The sequence below is a fragment of the Triturus cristatus genome, chromosome 6 (genome assembly GCF_964204655.1).
Source record: "Triturus cristatus chromosome 6, aTriCri1.1, whole genome shotgun sequence".
NCBI classification, from domain to species: domain Eukaryota; kingdom Metazoa; phylum Chordata; class Amphibia; order Caudata; family Salamandridae; genus Triturus; species Triturus cristatus.
In genome coordinates this window covers 411907915-411932825 of record NC_140589.1, presented here as the reverse complement: position 1 = coordinate 411932825, position 24911 = coordinate 411907915, and the positions used below count along the sequence as shown (strand labels likewise).

Genomic DNA, 24911 nt, shown 5'->3' with positions numbered 1-24911 from the left:
ATTATCGAGATATTAGGGTGTGTAACAAATCGAGAATGAAGCTCTCCAGTGGTGTATGCCAAATGTTTCTTGGCACCAAAAGAAATGGGTAAAAATCAGAGTTTGCTTGGTATGCTGGCCCTCCTGGTGGCCTCAAGCTAGGCTGATTACATTCGATCTACTCTTAAAATCTCAGACTCTATAGTATGGAGTGGGATGAGGAAGAGGAAATTTGTTTGGTACTTGATTAAATTGTTAAGTACACACATTAGTATTTTTGGCTATTACCAGATTCAAGTGTAAATCGACCTGAAAAAAAAGCTTTTGGAGTCAACCCACGCAACTTTCTCTCAGTTTCCACCACTCTTCTTGCCGTCTTTTACTGAGCAGTACCCAGAATGACACGTGACCAGCCGATGGGACAGCCATTTTGCTTCAGGAGGCATCCTCATTTCTTGATGCCAGTCCCATTTCCTTGCCACAACTCCACCCCTCTTTTCAGCACTCCATTTTACTGTTTCAAATTAAGAGTTTTATTTTCACTTGCTGTTCAACTTATGCTTTCGGTTTTTGCATGCTTTATTCTAGACACATGCACAGTTACGCTGACACAGAACGTTGAACCTGCTCCATTTTTCTTTTTGCTATTCATACTTATTTTGAGCAGCTTACGTCATTTGTAGGTTGCATCTATGTGTAAACAGAAAACACTACCTGAATTGCTCCTTAACTTTTTTCTTCTATGTCGGGAGAAAGGCTGCACTGTCCACACATAATTTAGGCAAGAAACATTTAATAAGCGATGTTTGTGGTCTGGTGTTTTAATTGCTTGAGTTACGTTCTCTCATTTGTATCAGCGGTGAAAAGACACTGCCATTGTCAGCAGTTCAGAAAAGGCTAATTTTATTGTATAAGTTCTCCCAAAAAAATAATTTTCATATTTTTCTTTCACATTTGTTTATATTTTTACCTTATCGTTTAGACCAATGCATTTGAAAAGTGATCAAAGTACCGTTTCCAGATCTACCTACATTTTGAACAATAGGCAACGTGAAATGTAAAAGAAAATAGCATTGTCTAGCGCAGAAATAATGTTTAATTAATTATTTGTTTGCAAACTCAGGCTTACTGGCTCCAGCGTACCAGATCTTATTGTGAGCATGAGCAACCAGATGTGGCTCCATTTGCAGTCAGATGATAGTATTGGCTCTCCCGGATTTAAAGCAATTTACCAAGGTATGATTTGAAATATCAAAGTGTAATTAAACTGGTGCCTTTCGTGACGTTGCATAATTTTACACCTGCACAGGTAGATTTAACATTCCTTAATGATAAACCTGAAATAAATGCTGTGAAATGCAGAGTTGTACTCTTGGCGTTCATTTTCCTCTAGGGCCCAAGTGTTTCCCTTCCGAATTAAAAACAGGGCAGACGATTGCTGCTTTTATTACGAAAGAGCCTGGCGGTCCCATTAACTGGCAGATCTTATGCCTCTGTAATAGATTATTTGTATGCTAGCAATTGCAAATTTCTCTACTACTATGACATTCTATTAAACGACAGGAAAAGAATGAGAGAAGTTAAAGGGATATTCCAACCTAGGTATGATCTGAAGCTCTGCTGGTATGAATTACAACCAGGGTGTCCTGGTCATAGCGGGCATCTGGTGTTTCCCCGGCGAATCGGAGTTGTGGGGTCTGATTTTGGTACTGAGTGCTGCAATATCGGTCCCCTGTAACAAAAGCGAAGCGGTAGCAGTGCTTCTCAATAGCACCCCCTCTCCATGGCGGGTCGAGTAGCAATCAGCCAGTATCTTCCAGTCGGCCGTGATTACAACCCGTAGAAGATGGGTTCATGTGAACTAGTAAGCGATATATTAGCCAGGATAAGATGAACTATTTATTCTCTTTACGTACAGCTTGCATCGAGGCAAAAAAGTCTACTGCATTATTGTCCAAACAATTGGTAGATATTTAAGTTCTGTTAATTAGAAGAAATCTGACTACCCCTAGAAATATTTCTTGACAATTGATATGTCCCTTATGCGTGGCCCTGAGCAAATGGATATATATCTGGGTAAGATTAAAGAATGAGTTGAGATCAAAGTTAGAACTACAGGGGATATAAATGTTTCAGAGGCAGTTACATATTTTAAATGTATCTTAATATGCAACAAGGTTTACAGTAGGGAATAACCCGAGCAGGCCTGTCAGCAAATGAGACCTGAAACCTATAACAAATAAGAAACCCCTCAACTGAGGATGGTAATATGCTGGCCCATTCGGGAGCTGATATCTGGGATATTTTTTATTAAGAAAGAAATTTTGAACAGACAAACAATGTTATGAAAAACACTTGAGGGACATTTGGAAGACTCCTATCCTGGAAATCAAGAACAGATCTCAAATCAGCATGCCATCAAAAATGGAGAAACCAGAAAGTGAATCTGAGAAGATCGCAGTCGTATTTCTAACTCTTAAGAATTATACATTGAGAAGATGGTTTCTAGAAATGTTAAAATATTAACGTTACGAAATAAAGCAGAATTGGACCTCCCCGATGAAAGCAGCATCGATTAGGCAGTGTAGATGTTAGTGTAAATTTTCCTTTGCGACAGCCTTTTGGCCTTTCCCCAGTCTCCTCATGGGACTAAAATGGATGGAGCTGCCATTAGGCCTGCCTCTCTGTCCTCCTTCAAAATGGCTGAAGGCAATTTGTGTCAGCTTCCTCCAATTGCTTTGAGAACAGCCACATCAGTGCTCCAAGCCAAGGTCCCAGCAGATATGCTCCTCACACAGCTCAACTCACCTCACCCTCGACCATCTCTTCAGGCTGCGAGGTAAGGTCTTCAGCACACATACTCCCCACTCCACTCAGTGCTCTGCAGTAGAGCAGTCTGGCATTTGAAAGCTTTGGCCCTCAGAGGAGGAAGCGCAATGCTTCATTATTGTCCTCACAGGACCACTGTAGCATTCACTGTGGCCCACTATAGAGAATCAAGGGTCTACCAGACACCACTTCACAAGATACGTGGTTAAATAATGCATCTGCCGAAGCTGACCTATCCCATCCGCCATCTACATCTCTGGAACTGTGGATGCAAGGAAGAAAACTGGGCTTTCTGTTTGAGACCTATGTGGAAACCTGAAGTGCTTGCCTGCTCTGACTTGCACCCAGGTTATAGAAGTGGACTTCAAGGCTGCCCACCTGTGTGACCAGTAATTCTGAAGGAGGGCAAAGAACTATCCTTGTCAGAAAGGCAGTTTGCAATGGCTGTCACCATGACCAAGGAATGGCAAGTGTGCATTCGATCAGCAGTTGGCAAGGTTGCTAGAGTCCTGGTTTGTCTTTATGGAGCACAGCAGTCTCTGTATGGTATTGAGTAAAGGTCAGGTGTGAGTAAGTGTGTAGTCAAAGTGCAGTTGGGTCGTATTTGTCTTGCCCTTGTGGAGCTACTAATGCCAAGTACTTTTCCTTGTTTTTGTGGGTGTGTGGATTGTTATGCCAGACAATGATTGAAATTATTGCAGTACATCCATCAGGAAAGTCAAGCATCTAATATGCTGGCTGAGTTTGAAAAATATTTTCTTTAACTCACCTCTCACTAATCTGACTTGCCATAAAATGATACATGATTATAGAACTGTAGAAAGGGGGGCAGATAAGGGTAAACAGAAGACAAAACACTGCTGTTCTCAAATACAAGCCTCAGTGATTCATGCAGGTTGACACAAATACATATTTCTACCATCCACTGTATCACAGGAAACTGTATTAGTAACGTGTACTGCAATTATGTCTAATTTCAATATGTCATATATATAGATGCAAGTTCTTACCAGCTACTGACTTTAAAGGCATAGTACACCTAAGTGTTTAAGTCCAAGCAGCCAGGAGCCACAATCTGAGGTGACGTCGGAGGCAATAGAAGCCAATGAGGGGGATTGACACTGAGAACTGGCATAAGTAGGATGAGTGGAGACCAACATAAAGGGAGTCAACACATCCCCAAATACTCTGTAAACCTGGCAGGAAGTTGAAGAGGAAAAAACAAGAGCAGTGTGGGGCTGAAATATAGTGGACAAACTACTGACACAGGACCCTACAATATGATCTGTTGGTTGGTGCAATGGCTTTTAAAGAGTCCACCCAAAAAATGTGTTCCTCAAGATTGCCTGGGAGTACCTCCCGTGTGTTTCTGAAGCATCCCTGACTTAGCCAGTACCCAGCCATGACCAATTGACCTTCCAGTGAAAGAAAGAGGAATATAATATGTGGCCTGGGTGAGCGCCGAGTCATGCTTTGCCTATAGGCCAATGTAGGACAAACATAATCCTGACAGCATTCTTATTTTACGGAGGCCTTGCTGATGATACTCTAATCTGTGGAAACACTTTAGGTTTTTCAGTGTTTCAGTGATGTGAAATTGTCTATCAGCTGTGTGCGTCTCTACTTCTCTTCCTGAGTTTTGAGGACATATTTTCTGCTGTTAAACTTCAGGCTATATCATGCTAATCTTATAACAAATGTTCATTGTGACATGGTTGACTGCTCTCATTTGGATGTCCTATAAGTAAATATTGTCATCAGGGACAATAACCACTTATAGAACAGATAAGGCTGACAGGGCTATGAACTCCTTAGGTAGGATTTCTTGCAGAACAAAATGATCCTGAAAAATCTGCTCATTGTCTTTTTGATGTTGCATGTGTTGGAGAGGTGTAGGTTAAGCCTTTTGAGTAGGAGTGTGAGGAATTATGTGGCTCCTATCGGCAGAATTGGTTCCCACAAGCCTCCAGAAATGCAAGCTCAAGTGATATTTTGAGTCCCCCAGTGCCATTTTCTAAACACGGGCAGTCCTAGTCAGAGCTGCTTTTAGAGTAGATTTGCTACAGCTCAAGTAGATTTTCTACTTGAGCGGTAACAAAATAAACTCGAATGGCTGTGCACTCTTGTGCACCGTATTGTGCAGTTTTAGCTGAGTTTTTAGTGCTGCTCATGCTACTATTGCTAAAATACAACACAAGCAGTGAAACATGCATGTTTCTGCTCATCGGCGGAACTCCATGAAATCTCAGAGGTTTTTAAATAACTCCGCTGAGTGAAAGTCTTAAAGTTCTGCCCACCCCTACTTTTGAACAGCATGCCATTGTAAAGGAGCAGAGAGTGTAGACGGATGACTATGGTAGTAAATGTCTGGATGAGGTTGCTGTGGGTTGTCTAAATGCAAATGTAAGTAATATCATCAATGACCCATGATGTGTGCTCAGCATGTTTTCTGGGAGTGAAGATGAGGGAAATGTTGTTGAGACTGTTTAGAATGCTAATTTGTGGGTTGTGTATGTGTGTGATGATTGGAATGTGGCATATCATTGTGAGAGATGCACATAGTCAGGGCCGGCTTTAGGACAGTGCGGCTACACTGGTTGCTGACGGTGGGAAAGGGACACTTACGTCAGGGGGGGCTGCTGTGTTTGGCAGTACATTATGATTTAAAAACACCTGTGGCCGAGTTCCTTGTGTGTCCAGTTTTTAGGCAGCATTAAAAATGTCAAGATTACTATTGTGATTAATGTTCCTGCTAGAGAGAGAGAGAGTTTAAAGTTGTGTCTAGTGGTAGTTTTCACTTGCCATTAAGTAGCACAGAGGGTTAATATGCCTTCTGTAAAGAACTTGTACTTTTATGAGAATACTTGAAGTAGATGCTACTTTTGTCACAGATATCCTTTTGTCACTGCAGTTCAAAGAAATAAGCCTAGTATAGAACAGTGACTGTTATGAACTGTCATCAAAGCGGTACATGCAAACAACATAAAATTGGCTAGTACGTTATGTTTTTTTTTTCACAGTCTTTCATTATCTATTCCTAATGTTGCTGAAAAGGTTTGTTTGGGCAGGTATATATTCTTGTTAGTAACCTTAGCCTTTACCAGTGCATTAAAACAAATGAAATGTATGTGAGAGAGTGTCTGTGGAGAGATGAGGGGCACTTATACCCAGTGTTCATGTGGGAATCCGAGGAGGAGTGGCCTCACAAACCACCTGGTGTTATGCTTCATCATCGGCCATCCTCGCCCTCTAAAAACTCGTTTTGATAGAGGGGGGAGGCATACACCTGATGACAGGGATGCACTTCTGAACTAAGTGGGGGCCTGTGAATAGTGAATGTGATTTAAAAACCATTACAGTTGTTAAATTAACTTTAATTAGGTGGGCAACTGTATGATATTAAAACAGTGGTGCGGTGACTCTGAGAATTTATTATCCCCGCGGTGTATAGGGTCAACATGTTTCTGCCCGGTGTCCCAAAAGGGTATGCGGCATTCATCAGGACCTGTTTTAAAGCGGGCTTCAGCCTTACCAATCTCCTGATAAGGGAAAACCACTATGTGGGGTGACCTTTTGTTACTCCACTCATTGTAGGGGCTCCACGTCAGCCTGTTAAAAAATGAAATAAAGCACAGAAGAAACTTAAGAGATTTCTATGGTAATTTGCAATAAACTCATTCGTAACCACAGCAATTATCGTGCATGGTTAAAGTGCATGACATGTGTCAGTCATCTGTGCACACACAAACTAATAGTTGAGAGAAAACATCTCTCATACCTTGCCCACATTTCTTAGCCTATGTACTCCATGGAAGGAGTGGGGGGAAGGCCACTTTAGTCACACTCTGGGGGTGTAAGGAGAGAGAGAGACACAAAAACCAGATAGGTTGACATGGTAGAGCCTTTGAATATGCAGAGTTCACTTCAGTATGTGCATAGCATCTTATCACACCCTATTAGTCTCACCCTGGCGGTCAAAACAGAGAGTTGCTTATCATGGTAAAAAACTGCTTATCACGGTAAAAAACTATGTGGGAGTAAAGTTTGTTTCATGTATGCATAGCGCATCTCCACTCTCACCGCAACTCCCATCCACACTCTTACTTTGTCAAGGTGAACCTTCCACTGATAACACCTAGCTCTGTCGGTCTCTCCTTCCCGTAGATGGCTAAACAGGGATTTGACGGGGTTTAAATAGTGTTTCTAAATTGGATAAGTGGCCCCACAACTATCGTATTGCTTACACCCTTGCTGTATCCGATGTCACAATGTGCGCCATGCTATTGATGTGCCTGAACGCCTGGCTCGATAGAGATGAGGAGATGGAAGTAGTTACTTCCATCCTTCTCGTATCCGGTGTCACAAACTGTGCCATGTTAATGTTGTGCCTGGTTGCCTGGTTCGCTATGCTTTTTTTTTGTGAGATGTCAACACTCACAGTATGACTTTGATTTTTGAGCACTAGTGGTCATTCTTACCTGGGAGCAGCCCCATTTGTGTGTAACATTGTATGTTGGAGGCTGGCTTGCTCCTGGTGCCCTTTGCCTCTTGTTCCCTCCTCCAGCTATCCGCCGGGGCTAGTGTGGTTTATATCCGAGTAGGAAGTCATTGTGGTGCCAAAAATGATTGTTGCACTGGGTGCCAACAGCGCTAAAGCCGGCCCTGCACATAGTAGCTCTCTGACGTGTGGGATGTGATATATAGGGTCTGGTCCTTAGGCCATAAAATCGCCCAAATAAGCATCATCATTGTTCTCTTATGCCTTTAGGCAAACAACCCCTCTGGAAGACACTCTCAAGGGTGGAGAAAAAGAAGTGAGATCATCATGATTTGCTGTGTTATGTACTAGTGTTTTTTAAAATGGCCCGTTCCTGAGGACTAGTTGGTATGGACTGATGATTCATTGCTCGATTTAAATTTGTAGCAGTCTCGTGAATAGCATGCACCAGTCTAGTTGGCTGTTTCTTGTGATTGTTACTCTGAGAAAGGCCACAGGACCTGCTTCTGAGTGCTGCTCTTCCACACTGTTATGGGCCGGTGGTGCAATGCTCTTTAAGCTGGTGCTAGTGGTCAAAACTACGTGCAGTTTTCTCATTCTTGTTCTCTATGCTGGCTCTACTATGGGGAGTGAAGCAATCTGCTCCTGAAAACTGCTGGCTGTAATCTTGGGCCGGTGATGTGATCTTTGCTTAAGCTAGAAGCAGTGGATGGAATTGAATGCCTGCACTTGATTGGCTTTCCTTGAGTTGGTGCTTTAGTAGAGGGTAACATGACTGTTCCCGAGGCCTGTTAGGGTTAGTGGTAGAAAGTAATTTTATTTAACGTGATGTATTATTAACTGAACATTATTATTAGCAATGTGTGAGATATATCAGCTTTAGAGGTGTTGGGAATGTCTATTTACTCATTTTGCTATGTAGAACACTACATTTGTTGAATGGTAGTATGGATGGATGGATGAATGGATAGATAGATAGATAGATAGATAGACAGACAGACAGACAGACAGACGGACGGACGGACGGACGGACGGACGGACGGACGGACGGACGGACGGACGGACGGACGGACGGACGGACGGACGGACGGACAGACGGACAGACGGACAGACAGACAGACAGACAGACAGACAGACAGACAGACAGACAGACAGACAGACAGACAGACAGACAGACAGACAGACAGACAGACAGACAGACAGACAGACAGACAGACAGACAGACAGACAGACAGACAGACAGACAGACAGACAGACAGACAGACAGACAGACAGACTACTTACCATGTGCCTGTGTGGCTTTCTTGTAACACACTAAACGCTGCCTGTTAACGTAGCTTTTAATGGTAGTTAACATTCGTGGTCAAGATTAAACATCCTGGGATGCAGCTTACAAAAGTAAGGCCAGCTTGACACTTTGAAAAATAGTCCGTCAGTTTGAACGCTTATCTTGTCTGTGGTAAATGATGGCATAAGGAAAGGATACATCACAGCAAGTGAGCAACAGATAAGGTTTATGGGTTTTTCCCTTGAACAATATTATGATGAATTCTTACAATGGCATTTGATTTTTTTTGTCATTGAGCTTTCTTTCTCACTTGGCTTGCAAAGCAATGAAAATGAGTTTGCCCTTCAGCCTTTAAAGCGTGTTGATGCATGGCTCGCACATTCTACTGATAACAATTCAGCAGTACACTTCAAATGAGCAATAGGACAGTTTGGGTGAGTCTGCTTGGTTGTTCTTCAGCCACATCTTTTCTGTTAGATTTCATTTTCAAGCCTGTGCTATTTAAAGTCGCCAGCCTCTCAGTGAGAGAGGTAATAAATGAGGAGCATACACGAAACTGTGATTGATATTCCTCTTACTGTTCCCTGGCAGAAGCAGCCACCTTTAACATAGCATTCTAAGTAAATACATGAATGATCTGTGGACAATGATAAGTTAATGTCATTTGAAGTCAATGTGCTTCGGAAAACGCACTCTCTTGCACACCTCGCTTCATCTTTCATGTGTCAAACTGAGGCTGAGAACATTTTGCCAAGCGACAGAAAACAGAAATCATGCGATAACAAACCTGTGTGCAGGCACGAATATTAAAAAATAAACATACATAAAGTGTATTAGTTTAGAAATAAATCAAGGAAAATATTGGAAACTGATCTCTTCTTGCAAACAACACCTTATATTGACCTGAATCGAAGACAAAGAAGTCCAGTTTGAAAACCTATGTATCAAAACTAACTCTTAAATGAATTTAAATGAGATTAAAGGCATCTGTGATTTTTAATCGGCTAATATTGTTGTTGGACTTGGATCTCCGTGCAGGGTCACCCCCAAACTTTTTGCCTTCATCCCTCCAATTTGTTCTGAATTTGTTTAGTAGTCTTAGGACTCTGTGCAGTTTGCCATTTTGAATCCGTGCTAAAGTGCTTGTGCTCTCTCCTTTAGATGCAATAAAATTGGCTTAAACCTGCATGGTATATTTCAATTGCTTCAATTGTAGAGTGGTATACAATATACCTATGGCCAGTAAATTAAATGCTACTACTGGGTCTGCAGTATTTATTGTGCCACAGACTTAAGTAGCTCCTTTAAACATGTCCCAGGCCTGTCAGTGCTGTTGTACACTGTCAATTCAACTTGGCATTGTTAGAAATGGGATTCCTGGTTGGCTGAGGTAGGCATCCGAGCCAGGCAGTAACGATGATTCTAGGCAGGGTAAGATAGATGCACGCTAAAAGATAACCTGAGCTCACCCTCTGGAATCTTGGCACAGAGTAATCAGCCTTAGCTAAAGAGACAATGTGTAAAGTATTTGTGCAACACCCACACACAGTAATACAACAAAGACACCACAAAAATACTCCACACAGGTTATTTATCTGAGCAAAATAAGACCAAAACTACAAGAATCCAATTAGTAGAAGTTGAGATATGAATTTCTAAAGATATAATGCATAAAATAGTGCTTAGAAGTCATCAGCAGTCAAAAGGTTTCTTGGGGTTGCGAGGGGCCAGTGCAAATCCAACGTTCTAGCTGACCATGATGGAGGGCAGGCCGGCTTCAGGACCCTTGCAGGGCCCGCTGAGAAAGCACCTTGGATGGAGCAAAGCATAGACCCTGAGGGCAGGATGCGCAATCCATTCCATGAAGTTGGCTCGCTGCATCATCGTCAAGCTTTGCTGAGGTGAAGGCAATGCATCGTAATCAAGCCAAGCAGGGCATCATCGTTGGACTGCACAGGCTGTAGAACCACTTTTGTTGAACAGCCTCTGCTCCGAAGGGTAATGCATCTGTTCCAATCAGCGTAAAGGTGACAATGCATTGGTTCTGTGGCACAACAGATGCAGAACCCACTTTGGAGGCCCAAACCTTGGAGAGAGCACCTAAAGCAGGGTAGGACTCACAGAAGGCAGAGTCCAGAAGCACCAGTGGAATAGCAGGAAGTCTTTTATGTCCCTGAGACTTCAGAAAACAGGATGTAAGACAGCAAGCCCTTGGAGATCACTTGGAGGGAAGGTAGAGTCCAGGTGTCCTTCAGCAGAGTCAGGGAGCAGCAGGTAGCAGGGCAACAAGCAGTCCTTCAAGAAAAGAAGCCCAGTTGGGTCCTTTAAGCAGCACAGAAGTCCTTCTGACAAAGGTTCAGTCCAAGATCCAGAAGTGTCTGATTTTAGGGAATCAGAGACCCAGTACTTGTACCTAAAAGTGCCTTTGATGTAGTGGGTGACTTCAAAGCAGCTCTCTGAAGTGCACAAGGATCCCTTTCAACCCAGTCCTGTCTGCCAGGCTATTTGTGGGACAGAGTTAAATCAGCGCTATGTGTGATGACGGGGCACTACCTATTGAAGTGGAAGTGTCAGCACCTCCCATTCCTCCCTGCCCAGGAATGCCCATCAGAGTGCAGATGAATGCTCACCTTCCTGTATTTGTGGCTGTCTTGAGATAATGCACACAGTGTAGCTGTCACGCTAGCCAGATGTGTATTGGAAGCAGGCTGTCAGACACTTCGAGGGTACATGCAGAGAAATGTCTACTTTCTAAAAGTGGCATTTCTAAAATAGTAATGTTAAATCCAGTTTCACCAGTAGAGAGGATTTATCATTACCATTCCAAAAACATCAAACATGAAAAAGGAATTACACCTTAAAAGTGTATTAAGGAATTTCCAATGCTGGCCTATGAGAAGGGTAGGCCTCACAGTAGTGAAAAACGAAATAGGCTATTTACACTACCACGACAAGAAAAACATAAATGTACAACTCCTATCTTTTACTTACATGGCACCCTGCCCTTAGGGTTACTTAGGGCCTATGTTAGGGGTGATTTATATGCAATAAAAGGGGAGATTGAGGGCCTGACAAGTAATTTTAAATGCGAAGTCGAAGTGACAGTAAACTGCACACGCAGGTACTGTAGTGGCAGGTCTAAGACAGAGTTGAAAGGCTACTTCTGTGGGTGGCACAATGAGTGCTGCAGGCCCACTAGTAGCATTTGAAGTACAGGTCCTGGGCATATGGTATACCACTTTACAAGGGACTTAACAGTACAGGAAATATGACAATCAGGTATACACCAATGTCATCAGGTTTATAGGACTTTAGCACCGGCTAGCAGTGGTTAAGTGCTCAGAGACCTAAGGCCAACAAAAAGAATCTGCAAAATGTGAGGCATGAGGTAAAAACTCTGGGAAAAGACCAGCCTAAGAATGACAGGTCTAACATGCAATATAACCTCCTTGCCAAACCTTAAACTCCCCTTTTATTGCATTTTTATTCACCCCTATGGTAGTCCTTAGGTAGCCCGTAGTGCATGGTGCATTGTAATGAAAAGGTTGAACATGTACTTTTGGGATTTTACATGTCCTGACAGTGAAAAACTCCTAAATTAATTTTTCACTACTGTGAGGCCTACATCTCCCATAGAATAACATTGGGTTGCCTTATTATATTTAATACGTGCTAACTTTTGATTGGAACAAGTAGACTTTTCTTGTTTTATGTCTGAGAAATTGTAATAAAAGTCCTCTTTAATAGTAAAGTTACAATTTTAAAAGTTGCCATTTTCCTGCCCTAACTATTTGGTGCCTGAAGTCTGCATCTTGGTCACATGACAAGCGCTTAACTGGCAGCTGGATTTTATATATTCCTCCCGACAGCCACACAATATAGGGATTTGGTGTGCCAGGATGGACCATCAAGTGGCAGGATGGGGGGCAGACATGGGAAGAGCCCCACTTGCAAATGCAATAGAGTGTGCTCTGCCTTCACGCACAGGACTTGTTACTCCTTCATTGTTCATGCAACCAGCTTCAGGGTAGGTGAGTGAGAAAACTTCAATCACTTCAAAGGGAATTCTCTAGAAACCTCTTCTATGTACCATGTATAAAAAAGGTACCCTCAAACCCACCCTTCAGTATACTCCTGGACCTGTAGATGCTACAGAATAGGGACTACTGTGGTGCCTTGCTGTCAGACGGCCTGCCACTCTGCTGCTCTGTTTGTTGATGCTCTGCTTACTGAGAAGGAACACTGGACCTGCACCCTTCATCCCAGGCTGAAGTGACTCCAAGGGGCAGCAGACTAACTTCCTGTTTTGAGCTTCGGAGATATAACAAACTCCAGAGTCTCCCTGCAACTGCCCAGCTGTCCTGCTGTCTAGACCTGCAACTATACTTGCTGAGCCCTGCTGGAGTGAGTTCCTGATCCTCAAGAAGTGCCCCTCAGGTCCTGGTCCCTTGGTGTGGCCCCAGTTGAGCTCATCTCCCAAAAGAAAACGAGAAACCCTGAAGTTCTGTGCTTTTCATGAACCTGACAGTTCACTCCAAGTTTCTAGCCACCCACCAATGGGAAATTCCGGAAACCTCGACTCTTTGCACCACAGCGACCACTAATGATGGATGGCAGAGTGAGATCTGCACTTCACACTACAGCATCAACAGCTCACTGTGGCCACCAACGGAAATCTCGAGCAACAACTGTCCACAACACCCCACAAGATCTCTGGACTACAGTGATGACCGTCCCTGGTGCACGGCCTGCTCTTTGCAGCACAATGGCCATCCCAGATGCTCTCCCTGCTTCTCGTGGCCCTCTTTCACTTATGACTGTTTGTGTGCTGCATGAATACTTTACAAATTGCCTCAAAGTTAAGCCTGTCTGCTTTTGTGCCAAGCTACCTAAGGGTTAAGCACAGGTTAATTTAGGACTTTTTACGGTTCACCCTGATGGGTATTGTTTGAATAGGGGTCACCCCCTCTTCAATCAGCAACCCAATTTCTCATTATTTCAAACCATTATCGAGCAGCAAAGAACACAAGAACTTACAATTAGGAGCACTTCAACAATGCCAGGCCTTAGGGTAATATTTAAGGCTAAACATTTCATTAAAAAGTTTTGCCAGATGTCGATATGATCACGGACCCAAATTAATTATTTTGCGGGACATGGGTTCAGAGGGGAACCAGATTTTGTAGATTTAAGTATGTCTAACACCTGATCTGCAGTGAGTGGTGTCAAGGAGGGCAGTGTTACTGAACTAATGAGAGGTGAGAGAGAGCTGTGACGACAGAAAGGAGAAGCCCGCATTTCTGTACTGGGCTCCAAGAATAAGTCCTGTAAAGGAGCTGCTGACTGTTTTCAGCAAAGATGTTATAGATATTTTCCACCTTTGCCTGAAAGAAGGAAGCTAAGGTGTTACACAGAGATTGATTGGAGTTAGTTTTGTTTTGTCTGGGAGATTAGCAAGTTTTTGGAGTGTCAACAACAGTTCTTGGTTGGAATTTTTAGAGGTGTCCATCTTGTGGATGAAATAGGAGGATTTTTCCTTTTGGATCGTGGACTTATATTCACTAATACTGTGTTTGCAGATGTCTTCTTCAACTGTATAATATATCGGTCTCCATCTGTGCTCCTGCCTGCGACAAAGTTGTTTTTTGAGTTCTGTGTTTTTCTGGAACCATGGTTGGAATGGAGTAGCTCTCCAACTCATGATCACTTTTCAGTGGCTAGATGATGTCCTGCTGCTGAGTCTATCCGGAGGTGCTACTTGTGGTGGCTAAAATGTATTGATGATTCACATTGAATGCACACGTTTGCCCTTCAACTACAGTGGAACACCTTAATGCACACTGCACAACAAACTCCGTAGAATTAGAAATCAAGTAAACTTCCATTGCAAAATGGTCATGATTTTGACCAAGCTCCAAAATGGCCTATTTATACCCCAAAGTGGACTCAGAGCTTCCCCCTGCTAATGTCCAGCATCTAAACCTTTCTCAGGCGAAGGGGGCTTGCAAACTCAGAATAACAGTGCACAAAATATGTCAACTGCTAAATACTTCTCTTTAACATGTATTTTGGAGGCGAAGTGTTTATGACCTAGTCAACAGATTCTAAATTGCGTTATTTGTGGTTATTGGGGCATCAAAGAGCCTGCTCATATAAAAAAGGATGTAGTGTCTATTTTTCATAGTCCAAACAGAGGGTTTGCCAAAGACCATGCCCTGCGTCCTCCCCTCACTGCCAAGACTCGGGCCTTTCTCTATAGATGCGGCCATTTCCAGCTGTTTTGAAGCATGGTCTGTCCAGAGACCTGGCTTTGTTTCCAACTTGTGGATGTGGTATATGTTCAAATAAATCCCGAAATTCACTGAAAACGTTTGAAGTGAAGTTATGACCTTTGATTATAAATCCACATCATATGTTTAAAGATGTAATGAAATCCACAGTCCGCTGGTTATGGTTAACTGTGCAATCCATAATTTGCACAAACGGCATGAAAAAAATCTTGCTAAACAAATGCAATGCGAATTACTTCACACATACAGACCAATAAGAATACCACATAAAAGCACATCATCAATACATACGTAAAATATACAATAGTGTATTCATTGTTGTCACGTTGATACTACTGTGATAAGTAATACTGTTGTTTATATAATCTGTGGTTGCATCTGTCATGTCGAGGGAGAGGTCCTGAACATTGCATTTGGTGTGCAAGTCAGTTTTATTTTTTTTAATTCATAACCCTAACTATACTTTAAATGTGTTTTAATTTAATTTTCTATATTAAAACATTACAGTTTTATAACCGAAGCTAACCATAACTTTGTTCACTTTTACCTTTTTCATTTATTTATTTTTTAAGTTCAAGTTTAATAATATTGTTTGACTTTAGTCATATAACGGACAAACTACTGCACTGCTCACATAAATACAGGGATAATTCTATTCATGAAGATCGGCCGATTGAGCCCAAGTATACTACCAGAGAGAGTCTTAATTGAAGCACAACATGGTCATTTGGATCAACAAAACCCACAGCATGGAACTCTTCTTGGTATTTAAAAAATGACTAAACGTTGTTTACATTTGTTTTACAGTAACTTCCTTATTTGTGAGCCCACCAGCTGTGTGATTTACTCATCCAGCCCATAAACAGCTGCTAATTTCACACTGTGACAGCAATTGATTTGACACAAGAGCACCTCCACCTGTTACAGCAGCAGTAGCATGCCCTTCAGAGCAGTCTCTTTATGCTTGTCCCTGCTTATACAACCAAATATGATTATGCCAACGCATTAATGTAGCAGAGCCATAAATCATTCATCTCTCTGTTTCCTTCTACTGTGAACAGCAACATACTTGAAACCTCATTAGGTAAAATGAAAGGTAAAGTGAAAGCTTTGTTCTGCGGTTTCATACATTGGCATTCTGTTGCAGCAAACACACCGATTCAGGTGTACACATTAAGGCCCACCATTAATCTACTTTCTTCCAGTCTAATTGGCCCATTTGCGACCTCAAAAAGCATTTTCGTATGTATCAAACCCAAACTGCAATTCGGTAGCACGTTACCAAATTGCAATTTCGATTTGCGACCAAATACTGATTCATTATTTGAAAGGGGCGTGACCACCTGCGGTTTGCACTTTGCTCTATTTTCCTTTAAAACTTCAAATCTCTGGTTTGCATTATTGGATTTTTGTTGTTTCAATCTCTTTTCGTTAATTGAAATAGTCTCTATGTTTATCTAGTGGAGTAGGAATTTTAACCGTTCAACTGTTTTGGCACTTTAAAATGCTTTACGCATTTTATCAGGTTAAGCCTGTGTCCTCTGTGCCATAGCTACCAGGGGTTGAGCTCAGATTTAAATTACTAAAATGTTTACTGGCTATAATAAGGATAGTGACATTAATACTTGAGGTTGGCTATCATCTGGAACAACTAATATTAGTTTAGAAGAGGAAGTACAGAGTGTTTTTTATCTGCTGAGCACTAAACGGGGATTAGCTATCTGGGAGTACACATTAACAGCTGTCAGAACAACAGGCAGCCTTAGCACTACCTGCTTTGACTTAGGGATGTTAAGAAGGGCTTCTCCTGTTCATTATCTACACCTTCCTAGAACATGAGACTCCAGTCACAGTGGAAGGAGAACAAGTTTGGAAGCTGTCAGGTTGGAGAAGAGCTCATCAAAATAGCGTGTGGCAAAGGATTTCAAGATTATATAGTTAGGATTGGAAGGCAGAACTTCTCCAGACACTGGCTAGTGCACAGGATAAATTGGCACCTCAGCCATCCCATCCATGCAACATTCCTGGACCTGAGACAACATCACTTAAAAAACAAAAAAGGACATGCTCGAAGAAAGGAAACTCCTGCTACAAAAAGAGGACTCACTCAAGGACTTGGGAACCTGACTCCTGCTGGTAACTAAGGACTGGAACTGCTCACAAAAGTGACTGTCTGAGGGACATATAAATCAGGACTTCAAGAGGGCCAGCTGACCTAAAAGATCAGGAGACCCGACTGGAGAGTGACCTCATACCTAGAAGACTGCCTTCGGGTGCTGGGGACTGCAGGACTGACCAGAAGGAACATCCCAGCAGTGGGATAAAATATGTACTTTGTCATTCTTTCCATTCTCGAAGGGACAATACAAAAATATTTAGACTTGAACAAGAAGGTTGCATCCTAAAAAGACTAGAAACCCTGCTAATTCCAAGTAGTGTGTTGTGCATAAAACAGAATCATCAAGACCTCACACAAAAGGGTGTACTTTTGGAGCCCTGTCCAGCTATTTCCTCCAGCCTTGCCCTGCTGGAGGATTTTGGTTTACCCAAAAATTGATTGTCTTAAGGTCATATCTTGACCAGGGCAAGGCAGTATATCTAGCCAACTGGCATTGGTCGTTGACAGCCACAAAATCATTCTTTGTGCCACTCTGAGTTTAGATGCCAATAGCGTCTGCAGGAATTCAACGATATAACAGACTTTGAAGGGCAGTTGCTGTTCTCAGCGTTGGACCTTACCTCGCTGGAAGATTATTTTGACTTTCATTTCAGAGATGGTTTCACCACCCAACGTGTAGTGGTACGGTAGGGCTTAGTGTTCCTCGGCATGGATTTTGGTACCTATAATGGGATTGATGGACCACGCATCTCCTTAATTTGGAATTGTATGGAGAAAAAACGTTATTTACTTCTGCTTCATCTTTTGTCCGCATATACGGCATCACTTACCCAGTTGATTGGTTTCTATGTAGATGCGACTCACTCGATGTGTCAGGAAAATAGATTGAGTTGTCTCTTGGATAAGTGAACCAGAAGACCTCAGCATGTAAATTCTTGGGATTTTTGCCCTGAAGAAGTCCTATGTTTTGGACAAAACACGTTGTCAGTTTTATGCTCAACATACCTGTTATATACGAGCACCAACAGAATAAAAACAGATTTATATGCACTTTTTGAAAAATCACTCTGGACTGTTTGGTTATTTTTGCTGAAATGATTGAATTATCATTTGGTGCACCCTTGTATTATATATCCTTTAGGGTTTATATTTCAGGGGATGGGATACCTGTCACTGTTGTGGTGGAGTGACCTGTCCCCTGAGATCTGACTCAGGCCCTAAGTCTAAAGTAAAACTTTGAGTGGGACAACCTACTTGGTGTAGCTGAACCCTGCCCGTTTGTGGTCAGCCTGAATTCACACCTAGGTTCCTGTGAATAGTGACTTTTCATACATTTTTGTCTTGGTGCTATTTGTCATACAAGTTTAAAAAATCACTGCTCCAGTTCCCCTTAACCCATTTTAAAAATCTAAAAAGAGTCTTTTTGCTCATTAAAGTGTTCTCTATTATTCTAACTTGGTTTGGGAAATTGTATTGTGTTGTGTTTGTTTGCTGCTAATACATTAACTTAACAAACATCCTTCTCTGTGGATTGACCGATCCTGAGCTATTTATACTGGGCACTGAGTCGAGAGTCTATCAGAGCTGTGTTTAGACGTAACCAGATTGTGTTTATCTAGAAGGTAAAGATCCCTCATTACTAAGCAACCCAATTTCCTACTGTCACTGAGTTGGTGAGGGCTATTAATGAGTGTAAATGAAATTGTAACCAGTGTTTAGAGACAACCAGTGACATGAACGTTGCTCTGTTTTTACCTCCTTAGTTCTATTTTTTCCTTTCATTCTTCACTGCAGTGAAGTTTCAATTTGTTTCCTTAATCTCGATTGTCAAAGTGAAACCCCACCTACATCACTCACTACACCATTTAGTTATCACCTTTTATGATCCTGGGTGTGAGCAATTAACACTTTCAGTGGGATCACCTCCATGTTTTCTGACGGGCAGTAGTGTTTTTCTAATTCTACACCTGGGGCACTGCTGTCCAGTCCTCCGTCTATGTGCTCTGACCCCTAAATCATGATAAATGTGGCTAATCCCCAGTTGGAACATTTAACTTTCCACAAAGGCTACGGTTTATGGTGTAGGAAAATAGACAAATGCAATGGGAAGATAAATTTGACTTGTGGTGTGCAGCACGTGTCATCTTCTAGATTGACAAAGAAAACATGGTTTCAGGGCTATCTGTGTAGCATTTAAACCAACAGAAAAATCTGTCAAAATAGCCAGGCCTTGGCAACATTTTTGTGTTGGAGTAATCTGAGAAATGTTGGTAAATTTGTGTTACACTTGATGGGAAATTACCGAAAATCATGCTATTATGCCAGTCTGCATATAAGTGATTTGGCACAAAATTCCTACCAGAGGATCACAGGATCAACAAACTTTGCGAGAGGGTGTTTACTGCTGCTTTTTGTGTTTTGTTGTATTTATCCTTGTTTTTTAAAGCAAAACGCATACTCTGGTCCATTTTGGACACAATGGTGCATTTTGCGCTAAGAAAATAGCTCTAAATGTTGAGTTATGCTCCTCCCGTAATTCCTTCTCTGTGGTTAGCGTTCTGCTGCGCTATATCTACTAGGAACTGAGCAGAGATTCTCTCAGAGCTGTATTTTAACCTAGCCAGATTGTTTTTCTTTAGTTGGTTAAGGTCACCCATTCCCAACTAACCCAATTTCTGGCATTGTATTTGAGTTAGTGCACCAGCAGCACCACTGTAATACGCCACTCTTTAAACCTGTTGCCCCTGAGGGCTGTTAGTGTCAGTGAAAGTGTAAATCCTGCTAATATGCCAGTTTGCATGTAAGCAATTGGGCCCAAAACTCCTACCTCCAGAGCACAGGAACAACAATGCTGCTACTGTTGGTGTTCTATTGCATTTAGCTCTATTTTCGTAGTAAACAATGCATCCTCTGGTCCATTTTAGATGCAATGGTGCATTTTGCACTAAGAAAATTGCTCTACATGCTGGGTTACGCTTCTTACGTAATTACATTCAATTTTGCTGTCATTTTGTGTAATTACGGTGCAGCAAATTGTATGAGGTACACCCATCCCTAAAACGAACCCTTTTTGACAAGAAAGAATCATACTTTTAATTATTAAATAAGTCATCACTAAGTGGGCTTGGAAGTCCACAAGGCAGAGTGCCTAGTATAACAACCTGGTACATGCAAGAATTTAGTGTTGATGTGTACCTACAGTGACTAACCCCCAAAAGCTATTTACATTGTTATGGGCTGTAGCTGTTCCTGTGGAAAAAATAAAGTTAAAAATAGAATACTATTTCTTATCACTTTGGCTTGGGATAAACTACAACATTGGTTCAATCACTTTTGTATATGTATTAAAAATCAAGTTTGCTGTTAAAGTTGAATTTTTGATAAATATTTAAGGAAAGTAACTTTTGGAAAGTTTGACTTTGCCTGCACGTTCAGTATGCTAATTAGCATTATCCTTCCTGCAGCTGGCCGATGTCAGTACTTCTCCTTATACTGTTCCTAAAGGAGAAATTATGGCTTAAGCTTTTTCTCAGGAACACTTGTTTGTGGAAAATGTCACTCCTTTCAGCTAAGGAAGGACATGGTTCAGGAACGTAATTAACTTGAAAGGGACCAGCTTGAATCATGTTCATTCTTAGTTAAGTGTTAAGGGAGACCTAGGGAAGAGACGCCTTTGTCCCCTGGGCCAACTGGAGCCAGCTTCTCCCAGAACTAGTTTGGTAGGATTGAGGAGAGGGTGACTTTCTTCAACAAAAAATCCAGCTGAGATTCCAGAAATGTTTAACAGAAGGGCACTGTCATGTAGGATTTTACTCAGAATAGTGCCCTGTGGTATGGTTTGCAGTAAGGCAAGCAGGATGTGCTGCAAAAGTGGGAAAGGTTGCCCCTGGAACATTTTTACTCATTGATTATGGTTATTGGCTAGTGCATCCTACAAAAGTTGCACCTCACCCACAGCTCATCAGAGCACATCTGGACCTGCAGAGGAGCAGAAGTGGATTGGACCTGCTGCCTGTGGCCTATGTGGAGATCTCAGATGTGAGACCTGCTCCTACTCGTAACCAAGATGAAGGAGTGGTCTCCGAGGGTCAGTTGGCTGACCTCCTTTGTGGCTGCAAAATGCCTTTCTCATTGAATGCTCAGCTGACCAATAGCAAGTAGACCCGGACTGAACTCTACTGGTGGCCTCCTCTGGTTTGAGTCCTGGCCCATAAGTGATGTTCCTGAGGTCCTAGTAGCCTTAGAAGAGACAGAGAGGAACTGCTTCAGTAAGTCGGGAAAGTTGGGACTACCAAGACCTCCGGACTGTCAGCAGGATCTTTCAGCAAAGGTTTCTGATTTCTAGAGGACATCATCCGACACAGCTTTTGGCTTACCTCAATGGAGGACGTTGAGGTCCATAAAACGTCAGAGAGATTGGGCAAAGGATTGAAAAGTATCTGATCAATGAGAGGACCCATAATTTGGATTGTCCTGCTCTAAATGTTTCCCCCATACCCAACAGCTTCAGTGGGGCCTTATTTAATGGCTAGTCAACTTTGAGTGGAGTTTGCTGGGTATACCCTGTAGCTTTGCACATGTAGAGGATTTCCTCAGACACTTTTGGTCTGATTCACAAAGATAAACTTACACTTTTGTTCAAGTTTATGATTGTTTCCTATTTCCAAAGGTATTTTACTGGAAGTGTCTTTACATCTTCAGAGTCTCCGCACAAAAAAATAGGACAATTCTGATTTTTTGTGTGCGAAAGCTCTGCAGTCAAAAAGATATTACAAGTAAAATGTCTTTGTGAATAGCAAACAATTGTAAACTTACACAAAAGTGTAAGTTTATCTTTCTGAATCAAGCCATAAGTTATAAGATAAAATCTTTCACTGGGATGACCCTCTTAGGAATCCAACTGTCTCTCCATCAATATTTTCCTCAAATTATGGATAGATACTGGTCAACGACGAAGAGTGACTGCTAATTCGCACATATTTTTGACGTTTTTTGCCCTAAACTTTAAAAATTCATATCTCTGGTTTGCCTTAATAAATGTTTATAATTTTGTAAATAATATCTTCTACATTTTTAGAGACTGGTAGTAGAAGCGGTGTTGTGTTTTGACTTTTTAATTGTTTTGATACTGCTAAATATTTTACACCCTTCCTTATTGTAAGACTCTCTGCTTTATGCCATTGCTACCAGGGATTGAGCCTAGGTTTATTTATTGAACTTGTGTATTAGACCTTATAGAATGTTTGACTTATTACTTGGAAAGGACTCACATTCTTCCGAACTAATAATCCATTTTCTTACACTGGGTGTAGTCTGTGTTATTAGATATCGACCCTTAGAAAATTGAGCTTCAGCCTACCTTTCAATGTTTGCATTTTTTTACTGTTTCCATTAGTTCTAAAACCCTCTCTACTTATCCCCTTCACTCTCTGTCTTTCTCTCCCTCCTACACTTCATTGGTCACCAGACTTCCTTGTTCTCCCTCCCTCACTGTCATAGTCAATGTCACTCTTTTTCCGGTATCTCCCCCTGTTTCCAAATTCTGGTGAAAATGCTTAAGGAGACTAACCTCTGCAATGTGAAGTTACTGGGCTTACTGTTGCTGCTTGAATTTCAATGTTCAATAATAATAATACATTCATGCGAAAGGCATAGCATACATTAAACCACTAATCAATTCTTTATTGGTTGTGACATAATACCAGTGTTTAACATACCAAGCATGCACCCTGAATGGGCCTAGCCAGATGGATCTTAATGTCATGTGCCTGGAACTCAAGTCCCCTGGCATGTGAAAATAGTCAATATATTAACATATTGATGTCAGAAGCACTAGAGGATGGACACATAAATCTTGATTTGATGCTCCAGCAAATCCGTATCCTATTTTCTGCAGAAGAAAAGCCTTTGCGAAATTGTATTTCAGACTGCATTGTTAAATATTGTACAACATATTTGTCAAATGTAATTTGATATTTTTTGCACTCAAGTTTGTCTCCCTTCGAAGATTGTTTTGTTTTTACTGACAAAAGAATCCATAGCTTGTTGTGAGACTTAAACAGTATTGAAACTGTATTTCCATATACAAAGAGGCTATAAATACATAGTATGTCCAATAGAGGGAACGATTTGTAGGAGCCCCCATGATTTTAAACTGGAGTCACATGCAGCTTTCATCTGTCATAAAACATGAAAATTAGCAAACACTGTATAGGATATGCATAGCTGTGTAAATGTGAGTGAGGTACAGTAGATTTGTGTGATGTAAAGAAATGAGAGCGCTTCATAATAAGAATGGTTGAGGTGGTCATGACCATATGTTGGCTCAGCTGAGATTAATCGCTCAACTTGGATAATCATTGTTATTTCTTGAATGTATTCGCTAGCATCATCACAAAATATATAGCATGGTTATTATATGCCAGGGTCAGCTGGTGTGCTTATGTGTTCCAGGGTTTCATTATCCTACTTTAAATAGCTGGTAATGTTGATAAGATGTGTAGGAAAGTGGAGTATTAGTAAGTGGGGGTATTCACCTTCATATAGTAATAATACCACAATCTCTAATGCGTTCATTCAAGTCTCAATAAGTTATCGTTGCTCATTCTGTGGTAGCTTGCCCAATGAGCAGCCAGGCTTAAGTTAGGAGACAGGTATGTGTAAAGCATTTCATATCACTAAAACAGTAAATCAGTCAAAAACACAACACAGCAAAAATCCAACAACAATTTATAAATATATAGAATATTTATATCTTTAAAATGACACCAATATCACAAACATCCAATGTACGGAACCAGGGATTTGAACTTTTAAAGATTGAATCAAAAATTGTGCAGTCTAGCACCAAAAAGTTTAAAGCGTTACTGGTGGCTATCTGGTTCTGCTGGACCCGGGCAAAGTCAAAGGTTTTGGCCAACCACTATGGAATGTGGGATGGGTAGGCTGAGTGCTAGGTCCTTGTCAAAAGTTTTCCTTTGGACTTTTTCCTGGAACTATTCTCTCGTTGATGGGCTCGCCGGCTTTCCTCTGGCTTATAGGATCTGAAGTTCGATTCGACGATGGTGGCTTGCTGTAGCGCGATGCCTTGGTGAGTTTCTGAAAGATTTTGCCCTTGATATCGACAGCGAGGAGCTTTGGAGCTTTCAGTGGGACAAAACAGGGCAGTCAGGTTGATTTGTAGGTCAATGATGGCATCTGTTTGACTCTCGACGTTGACCCATTCTCCTCCTCGAGCTTCTCTGAAAAACATTGCAGACATTTTCTTGGTTCTTTGGAAAAGTAACTGTCCACTAGCTTTGTCCAAGGGTTCAGAGACTCTGGATTTCCTCTTGTGGGCTACCACTGAATTTCCCATAATGCACCTGGACAAACTAGGAAAAATCCAGTTGCAATTGGTCAGCTGGAGTAAGCCACTCATTGGGTTTGGAGATTACTTCTTTCAGCTCTGTTGCACCTGTTGCTGATCAAGGAGTATACTCATTTACCTTTGATTCAGGCACAATAATTTATTTGTGGAGCTTTGGGAGTGCAGCAGGTGCAGTTCTTTTGAGTAGGCATCAGGCATTTCTCCAGGAGGCTGAAAGGGTAGTGGGCAATTATGGAATGGCAGAGACCAGTTTTGTTACTGGTGGACGGTATTGCAGCAGCGCTGCAATACCGGTCCCAGTAACGAAAGCAGAAGTGCTAGGGGCCAGTTTAGGTAAGCAGCAGTGCTTCACACTTGCACTCTCGCCCAACCCCCCTTGCCCTTGGCGGCCAATCCGATAAAATTGCAGGGACTGCTCTGTGTTCTCAGTCTGGCCCTGAATACAAACCTTTAGTGGTGTAATCCAAGGGTATAGCAGGGCAGTCCTTCTTATGCTCCAGGTAGGATTCTGAAGAGCTCCTGTAGCTCTCCCAAAGTTA

General features: G+C 41.8%; 1 protein-coding gene across 1 annotated transcript in view; it reads left to right on the top strand.

Annotated features, from left to right (window-relative positions):
- The window catches only part of CSMD1 (CUB and Sushi multiple domains 1), a 2626220-nt gene that overhangs the window by 598612 nt on the left and 2002697 nt on the right, over positions 1–24911 (top strand). Inside the window, exon 6 of the mRNA XM_085610820.1 lies at positions 1103–1215. Within this exon, the coding sequence (XP_085466946.1) occupies positions 1103–1215 (113 nt within the window). The remainder of the gene's footprint in view (positions 1–1102; positions 1216–24911) is intronic.